The following is a 12,181-nucleotide window of genomic DNA, read 5'->3' as shown; positions in this document are numbered from 1 at the left end:
AGATAGATAATATGCTGCCGCCTGCGGCTTTTTAGGACAAGCTCATGAGTTTTATATCTCTGTGTTGGTAAAGGATCGTCATAGGTATTATGTCGGATAGCGGATGATACAAGTCTACCACTTACCAGGTACTAATGCAGTGGCGGATCCAGGGGGGGGGGTCACATGGGTCATGGCCCCCCCTTGAGGCCCGGGGGCCCAAAGACCTGCCAGGGGCACCACCGGCCTATCAGGGGTATCACAGTCCTGACAGGGGCACCACAGGACCGCCAGGGGCACCACAGGCCTAGCAGGGACACCACGGGCCTGGTGCCCCTGGGCCCTGACAGGACTGTAACGCCCCTGACAAGCCTGAAGTGTCCCCGGCAGGTACGTGGTGCCCCTGACAGGCCTGAGGCGCCCCTGCAAGGCCGGTGGTGCCCCTGGCAGGCCTGTGGTGCCCCTGGCAGGCCTCTGGTGCCCCTGACAGGCTTGCGGTGCCCTTGGAAGGACTGTGGTGTCCCTGGGCCCTGACAAGCCTGAGGTGCCCCTGACAGGCCCGTGGTGCCCTTGTTAGGCCTGTGGTGCCCCTGGCAGGCGTCTGGTGCCCTTGCTAGGCCGCTGGTACCCCTGCGCCCGGAGAGGACTGGTGCCCCTGAAAAGTCTGAAGTGCCCCTCGGCAGGCCCGTGGTGCCCCTGACAGGCCCAAGGTGCCCCTGCGAGGCCGGTGGTGCCCCTGGCAGACCTCTGGTGCCCCTGGCAGGTCTGTGGTGCCCCTGACAGGCCCAAGGTGCCCCTGCGAGGCCGGTGGTGCCCCTGGCAGACCTCTGGTGCCCCTGGCAGGTCTGTGGTGCCCCTGGCAGGTCTGTGGCGCCCCTGGCAGACCTGTGTTGACTGGTGCCCCTGCTAGGTCGCTGGTGCCCCTCACAGACCTGTGGTGCCCCTGGGCCTTGACAAGCCTGAGATGCCTGGCTATGACAGGCTCGTGGTGCCCCTGATAGACCAGTGGTGCCCTGGCAGGCCTCTGGTGCCCCTGCTACCCCTGCGCCCGGAGAGGACTATGGTGCCCCTGAAAAGCCTGAAGTGCCTCTCGACAGGCCCGTGGTGCCCCTGACAGGCCCAAGTTACCCCTGCGAGGTCGGTGGTGCTCCTGGCAGGCCTCTGGTGGCAGGCCTCTGGTGCCCCTGGCAGGTCTGTGGTGCCCCTGGCCGGTCTGTGGTGCCCCTGGCAGGCCTGTGTTGACTGGTGCCCCTGCTAGGCCGCTGGTGCCCCTCACAGGCCTGCGGTGCCCCTGGAAGGACTGTGGTGCCCCTGCCCCTAGGGGTGCTCATGGGCCCAACAGGCCCGTTGTGCCCCTGACAGGCCTGTCGTGTATACTTGCTAGACCTGTGGTGCCCCTGCTTCCTGGCGGGCCTGTGGTGCCCCTGGCGGGCCTGTGGCGCCCCTACAAGGCCGTAGGTGCCCCTGACAGGTTTGTGGTGTCTCTGGAAGGACTTTGGTGCCCCTGACAAGCCTGAAGTGTCAAGGACAGACCCTTTAGACGCCAGGGTCAAGTTCATCGGACTGACAACGATTCGCTTACCTGATAACGTTCCTGGTAAGTACTCAATACTCAGCGTCCACAACATACCGGGTGGCCCAGAAAAAACGTTCCGAACTTTGGAGGCCTTTAAATCAAATACGAGTACAAATAACGAGCCAAAATTTTCATCAAGTTTGCGTCATTTCTTTGCGCATTGGTATGCCAAAATATAACACTATACCATCATTTTCAAGCTGGCAATCTTGAGTTGAATTAAGCAAGACGTTTTTGCTTTTTTTGCCGATGTCAAACGATAGTGATTTGGGTTAGACGTCCCGTGTTATAAAAAGAATAAAAAATAGAGCACGTGAATGAAACCAACACATATGTTCTTATTTTAAATATTTTTGTCTCACTTATGTGCCAAATGTTCAAATACTGAGCCAAAATGGGGCTCATGATGGATGTCATTCGTTTCAACACCAAATCATGTTTCGAGCATGAGTGGCACGGTGCATGGATTACTGCTGATTACCCTCCTTTCAGTAGATCAAACAGTAAATCGACCTAAGGAAAACAAACTAAAGCAGACTGGGTCCTGTGCCAGAAGACCACAGAATAGCTTATGAAAACAACATTGCCAGCAGATGACAAAAAAAAAACTGGTTGAAAAGCTACCTTTTCCCAGGAATGTCAGCCAGGAAAGCATTTGAGCCACAAGATGGTTAGAAAACTGGAAACTTCTTCCGATGCCGCTGGCACAGAGCCATCGTGGTTTTCTGAGGGAATGTGTCATCCTGAGACCCGAAGGACCCGAACCATCAATGAGACTAGCTGCCAGTAGAAGTCATGGCTCTATAGGCCGCGGTGCCGCATGGTGAAAGTGACCCGTTCACTCACATTTTTTAGTAAACATCGGAGCAAAAAAGTAATTTTTACATGGCATGCTTGAAACACGAACCGTTTGAAAAGTTATTTACCGAACACCATGAAAATCACACCATTTACTGAAAATGTGTGCCGCATTGACTATTTGAAGTTTCAATGTTGTATCTTTAACACTTTCTGAGAAATATTGATTTAAAGTTGGGAACGTTTTTTCTGGGCCACCCGGTATATACACAATCACATAGCACATTCATATATACTTGCTTACAATTGGTAAATGTGGTTGTGGCTAAGAGTTAAGATACTGACTAAAAATAAAAATAAAAAGAAAAAACTGAAAATGGGGGCACCACCAAAATGAAGTGGACGAAATCCGTTCAGTTTTTAACCCGCGCCCTGCTGGGGGGGGGGGGGTGTTTGAACACCCCCCCTTGTGGTTTTTCGCGAATATCTCAAAAACGGCGGCGCGGAGCGCCGCCGTTTTTGGTACACCTTATCATACATCAATTCTACACATGTTGTGAAAATTTCAGACCAAGGTCATTCAAGGTCAGGTCACCAGGTCACTTGAAGTGACCTCACCTCATAAAAAGTTTCAATGTCTGTCATAGCTACACCGAGTGACCGATCGCTTTGAAACTTTCAGCGATTGCTAAGAGCAATAGCATGTACAAAATGTATATCTCAGAATTTTGATATCGATGACCTAAGGTCAGGTCAATTTTGCGACCTCCCCATTATAAGTCAATGGGAGAAAATTCAAATGCGCCTCTTTTGGACGAAAGACATTATAAACACTCCCAAACACCGAATTACAAGTGGTTTAGACACACTGAACATGAAAATGGTGTCCGTGACCCATGTTTATGCCCTGAGGTCATCTTAGGTCACGAATGGTATCTAACAGTTTTTCGCAAATAACTTTTGATAGAGGCATGCTAGAGCGATGAAAACGCCTTAGATGTGTTCAGCTCGACGATACGGATCGACTGATATGCAACATGACCCTTTCCGGTCAGGTCATGACCTTGACCTGAGGTCAAATTTTCAAGTTGACCTTTCAAGGTCAAGTTATAGTTCATTCGATGCGTCTTGACGAGAGGAACACGATGCCGGTAAAAGTAAGCTCGTACAAGGCTTGGGTCAAAAGTTATTGCAGAAAAACTGTTTCTGAAAAAATCGGCTATTTTTGCAGTTTTTGCCCCCTGCAGGCAAAACCGTTGACGTTAGGTCAAATCTGATAGAATTACTCAGAAAGAGCGTTAATAGGGCTATCGAATGCGCTTTTCCGCGGCGCTGTAGCTCTATTGGTTCCCGAGTTATGCGTTGGCTTCTTGGAAATTTTCGACATTCGACCCGGAAATCGGCGAAATTTTGCCTTCAATGACCTCTGGTGACCTGACCTTTGACCTGACCAAAAAATTGACCGAAGTAATTTCCTCATTATTTTTTACGCTCTTTCGAACGCCGCCTTCCGCGTATCGCTACGTGGCCCAGGAGCCGAGTTAGAAGGGGGGGTGTTCAAACACCCCCCCCCCCCCCAGCAGGGCGTGGAAATCCAGGACCCCAGCCGGGCGCGGGTTAATTTTGGGTATAGGTAGGGGCACCACTTCGATTCATGACCCTCCCCTTGGAGTTTTCCTGGATCCGCCCCTGTACTAATGCGAAAAGCCACGGTTGCTAGGAGTATTGTTAACTTGCTCGACATTGAGACACAGGGGTATTTTAGCACGCCTTTAGCACATTTTTTTATAATAATAGCTTTGGGCGTTTGCAGCGTCACTGTTCACTGGTCGGCGGTCGCTAACGATTTTCCCCCTCTGGTGATGAAGACGGTGAGGGTTTATTGATGCCATCGATGTAGAAGGACACGTTGGTATATCTACCTAGTTATGTCTCGTCGTAGGTTACAAAATGGCAAAGGCATGTACTGCAACTTTCTTTTTTCCAGTGATCAAGCCTGGCTTTATGGTGGGACTTGAAACAAATCCATGTATTTTATGGTGCTCTTCAAGAGACATGTGGTAGCTATGTAGGTAGCTGGCCAGCTAGTAACAAACGTGAATGTGGTGATGAAAAAAGAAATTGAGAAGCCTTTGGAAAGTAAACGATAATTGAATAAAACTGTACTTACAATAGTTCAATGATATATAAATACTCAACTCATTGAGGTAACGTGGTCAATACATACCTATGCTATTTCTAGTGCAATGGCGTACAAAAAGAAACGAAAAACGCTCGAACAGTGCCTTCTCGACAGGGCGCAGACCGAAATGTCCCGCAGCTCCTTCATGCCGGTAGAGTCACGTTCTCGCGTTCACGTGCGGTACTGAGAGAGCCTTGTAACGTCAGTACATTTATACGTGCATGCCGAACAGCAATCTCTCGGGCTTATTGGATGTGACACACCCTGCAGAGAGTGCTGACCAGTGAGTATACACGGAGTGAGACCTTCTGAGAACGACTATACGAGCTGAGGGAGCTTTCTGGCACGTACCGCAGTCTTCAGATGAGAGCTCAGAGCAATGAGGAACTGCCTCTCCTCCAGTGATAATGGAGGACCTCGTTTCATCCAGCTTTGCAACAGATGAAGAACTTCATTTAAAGTTTAGAGAAGTTATGAGTGTGATTAATTTAATGGCTCTGATTCGGATTCGGATTCGGGTAAGTCGGGAGAAGCTGTTTTATATGTTGAGAGACGAAAGAAATGCAGGTAACTATAACATCGTTCCGTTACTCTTGTATCTTCCGTAAGCTGCCTTGGGTCACGCAACTAACGGCTCACGTATATGTGCAATATCTGCAGATCTAAATATGTAAACCAAGTCCTGGTATCGCCTGGTTCATGGTTCTTATGTTCACTGATTGACGCGTATTCAGTTTTTACCATCCTATTTTTGTCGTAACCCATGCTATATTTATTACGTTCTTCAACCCACTGGCTTTTTCAGTACGGCATAGGCACATTCCCGAAGCGGTGCGTAGGAGCTTCCTCTGGATCTCACTGCGGACCACATTGAATGAGTATAAGTAAGAATTAGTAAAATACCTACGAAAATCCTTATTTAGGTCCTCTTTTAGTCTCCTGTCTCTGTAACGAAATTCATTCCTACCCCGTCCTCTACCTCCCTCTGTACTTACTGTCCAGCCCCCTTACCACTAACAAATCCATATAATGTCCTCGCTCCTCACCTGTGTCGCCTGTCCTGGCCCGCTTCTGATTGGTGCTATGATAATTGATATGACGTACATCTGCATGTATGACGCGTGTGTGACGTTTGGTGAAGTCGGCCGGCGCGTCCAGACATTGTGTGTGTGAGAGGAACATTCTTAAGTTGATCACCGTCGTGGCCTGACGTTCCGTTTTTAAAGTTTCGGCCAATTGCCCGTCATTTTGGATTCTGTTATATACTAAACCTGTGATACATTTTGGAAGATAAGACTGTGTTGGTTGAACGGCAATAACAAGAGGTCCTACCGAAACAGACTATCACGAAACAAGAAATTGTCTATTTAACTTTTATATTTGCTACAGTCCCCCTTCCCCATCAGCGAAAATAATTGAAAGCTTCTCACTGGGCCCAACCTCTGTGAACATTGCATAGCTCGTTTTTCGGTCCCGCTGCTGTGAAGACTGAAGATTGCGGAGCTCGGCTTTACTAGTAAAAACACTCTGAGCGTCGCTGAGTCTCATAGTCGTAGGTCGTCTCCGCTGTGAACATTGCAGAGCTCGTCCCTGATGCAGGAATCCCCGAAGCAGCTGTCGCTCTAACGAATAGATGAACATGGCCCAAAATAGCTCCCTAGGCACCTGCCCTGGATTCTGTTTGATTAATCACGGCAGATAGGCGCAGAAAGAAATATTGCCTGCCGTCAGAGCTAGCTTTTACGTGTGGTTTCCTCTAGGCTCTAACTATATAATTGCATTGACATGACATTTGGACCGTAATGCCTCCTAGAGATAAAAAGTGGCAATGTCTACGAAATGAGTCGCCTGGTGGATGTGCCATTCGTGTTGCACCACATATGCATTTTATCAAGTGAATATGTTCACTTTTATTCAAGACGTCTACCGTTACTGAAACGTGTAATCTTTCCTCAAGTAATTAATTTACGGTCATTAATCAACGCATTGCAAGAGTTTTGCTCCTATCTCAATGCCATCCACTGGCAGCAGTATGCAAAATCACAGTCCACAAAGCCACATATTTTGATCTTTTTAATTTACACGAATTACACATTTCAACGCTGATTAACAAGCGAGTAGTGGGGCATGGCCACGTGACGTGTACCAACAGACCGCTCCTGCATAGGGCCACGGTCTCAACCATCACAACATCGACAATCCACAGTCCACAAACATCCACACAAGCTCCAGCCTTACTGGAACAGACGCAGACCGGGAAGGCCCTCCCGCGCGCGGAGCCGACTCGACCTCCGCGTGACTCAGGCCCGACCAGGTATGACTCGCGTCTGGCCCGCAGGGTGATATGCGCACATCACTCGCTCCCTCCCACCCCAGTTCCTAACACGACGATGGCAAAACTACCGGCACACAAACCAACGAAAACACAGCCGCTTGGGGTCAGGACTAGTCAACCGCACACACTGTCCGCTGGGACGCCGCAGCTGGGCGGGCCCGCTTTCTCACTGGACCGGCGTTACTGAACGAACAGCACTGGCCGTTCGACCGGGACAGTAGAACTGCGTGTGCGCCGCGTAGCTGGCCACTTGCTTGAAGGCGATCTTGCAGTGGTGGCAGTGTAGGCTGTCGGGCGCCGGCGACTCGCCGTTGGTGTTACCAGAGGAGGGGGGTCGCTCACCAGCCGGGCTGGCAGGAGGTGGGGCGGTACTCCGACCAGTCCCGGCCTCCGGAGAGCCGCGAGCCAGCCGCGCCAGGATGCCGTCCGGCGGAGGGCTCAGACGCTCCGGGTGCCGCTGTCGCTGGTGGGTCAACATCGTCTCCGGGACGTTCGTGTAGAAGCTGCAGTGCGGGCACTTCTCCGAGGGCCGAGACGCCAGCGGGGAGCCGGAGCCGCGCCGCCGGTGCTCGATCATCGAAGGCGCAGTGGAGACACGTGAGCGAGACCGCGGGTGTGCCAGGGTGAAATGTTTTAGCATCGTCTCTGGGTGTCCTGACTTGAACGAGCACAGCGGACACTTTTCCGTGCGGTCCTCTCGACCAGACTCCTCTTCGTCAGAGTTTGCCACGATGCAAGTGATGAAATTCTCCTCAGACAAATCTGGTGACTTTTTGTCCATGAAGTGCATGCGAATGTGGGTACGCATACCACGCAGGGTGTTACCCTTGTAGCCACACAGCGAGCACTTGAAAGCACGCACGTTGTTGTGTGTCTCCAGATGTTTCTGCGCTGCCGCAGCCGTGGGAGAGTACACGTCGCAGCAGGGACACTTCCAGCCGGTGGCCAGCGCAGGATGGGAGCGGGACGCAGAGCGACGGCCACTCTCCTGTCCAGCCGCCGCCGCTGCCACTGCCACAGCCGCCGCCACCTTCCCGGCTTCATCCGAGGTACAGTAGTAAGCCTGGTGGGCGTGAAGTGTGTCAGGTGAGGTGAATTTCGTGCCGCATGATGAGCAGTGGAACTGGAAGCGAGCAGCGGCAGCGGCGGCTGCGGCTGCCGCGGCCGCTGCGGCGGCGGCAATGGCAGGGGAAGCGTCAGTCGCAGGAGAACACTCCGTCTTCACAGCGGGAGGACTTCGTGATGGCGAGGTGCGCTCATCGCCGCTGCTGCGTGCTGATGCCAGTCGCTGTCTAGCTAGCTCAAAGTTCTTCTCCTGTTTGAAGAATCCCGCACTGACGTTGGAGTCGGCGCTCTTCACTGACGAAGGCCGAGCCAGTGCCGAGGAGAGGACCGGAGGAAGCCAAGCATCAGGCGTGCGTCCGTTGGTAGTCACCGCCGCTGCCCCCGGACTGGCAGAAGCCGGCGAGCGTGCCGCAGCCGCAGCCTCGGTGGCCGGCTCTGCCGCCAGTTCGGACGGACGGCGACTTGTCACAGAGTCAGACTCCGATATGGTATCCGGCGGCTTGATGGAGATGCGGAACGACGGTTCCGGCGAGCGCGACCGGCGCTCAGCGCTCGACGAGCCGGCCCCAGATCCCGCTGACCCGGGTCGAGGGCTCGCCAGATGCGTCGCTCCCGAAGAGGCGGCACCAGAGCGAACTGAGCTCGGTCGCCCCGGAGTGGCCGGCGTCAGAGGCGCCCCACGCTCCTCCTCGCTCTCCGAGTCGGTCGGCACGGCGCCAATCCGCGGCCGCTTGATGGTCAGGTCGAGCGCCGAGTCTTTCTCAGCTGTCCTCGCCCGTTTGCCGTACGCAGCTAACCAGTCGAGTGGCTGAGAGGCGGCTGCGGCCGCCACCGCCGCCGCTGCCGCTGTGTTCAGCGCAGGAAGAGGGAACGGCAGCAGGGGCGGCACGGTTGGTCGCGGGGTCTCGGCTCCCTCTTTAGCAGCCAACTGCTGGGCTAGCTGACTAAGCGGCTGCACTGTGCCGTCCGGCAGCACCACACACGCCGTCGGCGGTGAGCCGGGAGGACAGGGACTGGCCACCAAACTGGCGGCCTGCAGCAGCTGGTAGGGAATCAGCAGCACTGGCGAGGTGGGAAGAGCCAGCATGTGATGCTGGGGATCGTCGCCCGCGCCGGGCGGCTCCAGCTCAGGCGGCCCGCCGCCCGGCGCCTTCCCCAGCCTCGTCTGACAGTAGTGCCGCTTGTGCACGTGGTAGTTCTTCATCGACGAGAACTGAATGTCACAGTTGTGGCAGAAGCGCTCCTCGACGCGCTCCTTGTCACCAGCACCTCCAGCAGGCGGCACGTGAATGCGCATGTGCCGATTGAGTCCATTCGCTTTGTCCGTTGTGAAGGCGCACTTTGGGCACGCGAAGACGCGTCGTTTGGCGGCTGCGTCGGTCTGGGAGCAGGCCGCCTCTGAGACTGACGACTCGGAAGGTCCTGGAGATACCACTGGTTCCGTGCCGCCCACCACCGGCTCTGCGGGCAGAGGGGAGAGGCGCGTCAGTAAAAGGTCAGAGGTCACAGAGCGTCGCCCGGCCACACAGTGGGGGCGCCAGAGGGATATGGAGTCATTGTCGGTACACGGTAGCTATCGCACAGATCGGTAAATCAATCAACGTGTAGTTATGACTGCGATGTGCTGGACTGAATATTTCAGTGAACATATGCGCCGTGAGTGGACGTTACGGCAACGAACACACATAACACCGAACTCCATTGCCGGAGCCGCCCGGTGGCCTATCATCAATTTAAAGACCTTCTCAATTTCCATTCGATCCTCAGTATCTTTGAAATAGGGATACTTTGAAGCGACATGTCAATGTGAAGACTCTGGGGAACTTTGCATTTCGTTCGTAAAACTTGCAACTCAGTTTAACTATTCAAGGTAGGTACGTTTTTTTCGGCTACTAGTCGTTTATTGTTTTCGTTTCGAATTTTCGACCTTCGCATCGAGGTCGTTGTCAAGAAACTTATAACAATGACAATGACATGCATCGTGTGAAGGGAATGGGAATGGGAATTTCCGGGAATTTCCGGAACAATAAACGACTAGTAGCCGAAAAACGTACCTACCTTGAATTAAGATGTCTAGTCGTAAAAGCTTGAAATCAGTTTAACTAGCCTAGCATTACAAACTTGGGTATGTAAACGAAGTACGCCTGAACTAAATGCGACTGGAAAAGGTTATATGAAGTCAGCGGATGTAAAGCCCGGTGTCATTTTACACTAGGTCTAATTAACCGCAAATAATGAAAACGCAGAGCACATTTATTTTACATCAGCTAGTTAGGGCTCAGTCTACTTCAGAAGCAGCCTATAGTAAAAAGGAGCTGCGACTGCCGACTGAATGCAGCAGAGTAGGTTTCCCGTCAGCTTTGAGCAGAAAACACAATACCAGAGAAACATAAGCCTACATGTTGCTCTATCTTCGTTCTGAATATGGAGAGAGAGAAAAAAAGAGAGAGAGAGAGAGAGCGAGAGAGAGAGAGAGAAAGAGAGAGAGAGAGAGAGAGACAGAGAGAGAGAGAGAGAGAGAGAGAGAGAGAGAGAGAGAGAGAGAGAGAGAGAGAGAGAGAGAGAGAGAGAGAGAGAGAGAGAGAGAGAGAGAGACAGAGAGAGAAAGAGAGAGAGAGAGAGAGGGAGAGAGAGAGAGAGAGAGAGAGAGATCAGGGAGGAAAGAGACAAAGAGACAGAGACGGAGGGAAAGACAGAGGCACGACAGAAAAAGAGACGGTGACACAAAAGATAGACGGAAAGAGGAAGTGGTGTGCGCGAGCGAAAGAGGAAGAGAGAGAAAGAGGGAGAGGGAGAGAGAGAGGGAGAGAGAGAGAGAGAGAGAGAGAGAGAGAGAGAGAGAGAGAGAGAGAGAGAGAGAGAGAGAGAGAGAGAGAGAGAGAGAGAGAGAGAGAGAGAGAGAGAGAGAGAGAGAGAGAGAGAGAGAGAGAGGACAGCACGGCGTCTGCCACCCCTGCCGGGTATGAAAAGCCACCACCTCATCACGGTATGACCAGAGACGTGCACTGTATATCGATCATCAGCCGGTGAGCCTCGATCACGGCGCTGCCAGCCGTCTGGCATTTAAATTCGCCGAACCCATATAGATTGTCTCCACTTGAGCGGCCCGAACTCCGCAGGGAGCTTCCGTGAGTGTGTCGGCGCCCCTGCGAGCGGCGAGCTGGTTAATTTTCGATGAAGGCTCGTCTAGAAAAGGACGCGTCAAAGATCTATCGCAAGTGGTGAGCCGAAACCGTCCCGGATGCCCATATGAGTGTGCTGGTCCATCGTGCCCTCAGTTTTAACGCTCAAGTGAGCGATGACCGCTCTGAGCGATGCAGGTGGCGTTACAGATATGACAGATGAGCTTGGATGGATGAACCCCAGCGTATGTTTTAGTTGGAAGTAAAGGTGATTTTGAATTGGAACATCAAGACGGTCTTTGAGCTGGTTTTACGCCTGTATTATAAGGAATTGAGATTCAATGGGATGGATATAATGTAAATGTTGTTACTTTCTCTAAACTTTAATTATTATCAAATCATTTTTAAGTTTTTCTCTTACTTTTTTTCTGGTACATAAAGCAATTGATGGATATGTTGTAACTCGGAAGACCTTGTAAAATGTTTAATTGTTTAATTCAGATTTCGTAGCAATCGCTGAAAAACTGGCATTGGTTATTTTGTCATCCTGTGTCTAGCCAAGCCCGAAAACACTGCACTCTCGAGTTATTGTCAGATTCGATACCGTGTTAACTATCCTGTATACAATAACTATCCGTCCTAGTCATGTCTGTCACTGACACCTTCGATTTACCGTTCAGGCAATGTGTCATTTCCTGTCGTATTACTGCGCGCCTAAGCTCACTGCTCGCCGAACACGTCAGAAGCGCTGGCCTAACTAGTCAGAACCTGTAGCTACAGAACAGGGATCGATAGAAAGCTGTACGCACGTCGTACATGCACGGATTCCCAGCAAATCCAGCGTCAGAAGTCATATGTTCCGCGCCGCTGCACTGGACGTCTGTTAGTCACACTGATCTGTGATCATTGACGGAGGGCTCCAGTGACCGCGTTGATCATCAACACGTCTCTCTGTCCCCCGGGCTTCCGAGACAGCGGCGTTGTTACGGCCGAGCATCTTTCACGGTGCTAGCTTGGATTGCATTTGTCTATAATGGTAGATATGTGTTTCCGATTCAGCGTCCGAGAGCTTGGATTGTGATGCAGCGAATGTCACAAACTGACATCAAATGTATTTAGTTACG

At 52.0% G+C, this 12,181-nt stretch overlaps 1 protein-coding gene across 2 annotated transcripts in view; it reads right to left on the bottom strand.

Moving 5' to 3' along the window:
• Nucleotides 1-6,595: 6,595 nt before the first annotated feature.
• Nucleotides 6,596-12,181, bottom strand: part of LOC122389038 (zinc finger protein ush-like) — an 87,811-nt gene continuing 82,225 nt past the window's right edge. For both annotated transcript variants that reach the window (XM_043380695.1, XM_043380694.1), the window contains exon 4: nucleotides 6,596-9,396. In XM_043380695.1, coding sequence (XP_043236630.1) covers nucleotides 7,037-9,396 — 2,360 coding nt within the window. In that variant the 3' untranslated portion in view covers nucleotides 6,596-7,036. The remainder of the gene's footprint in view (nucleotides 9,397-12,181) is intronic.

This window comes from Amphibalanus amphitrite, unplaced genomic scaffold (genome assembly GCF_019059575.1).
Source record: "Amphibalanus amphitrite isolate SeventyFive unplaced genomic scaffold, NRLGWU_Aamphi_draft 000342F_arrow, whole genome shotgun sequence".
Lineage (NCBI taxonomy): Eukaryota > Metazoa > Arthropoda > Thecostraca > Balanomorpha > Balanidae > Amphibalanus > Amphibalanus amphitrite.
This window is presented reverse-complemented; position numbering and strand designations above follow the sequence as displayed.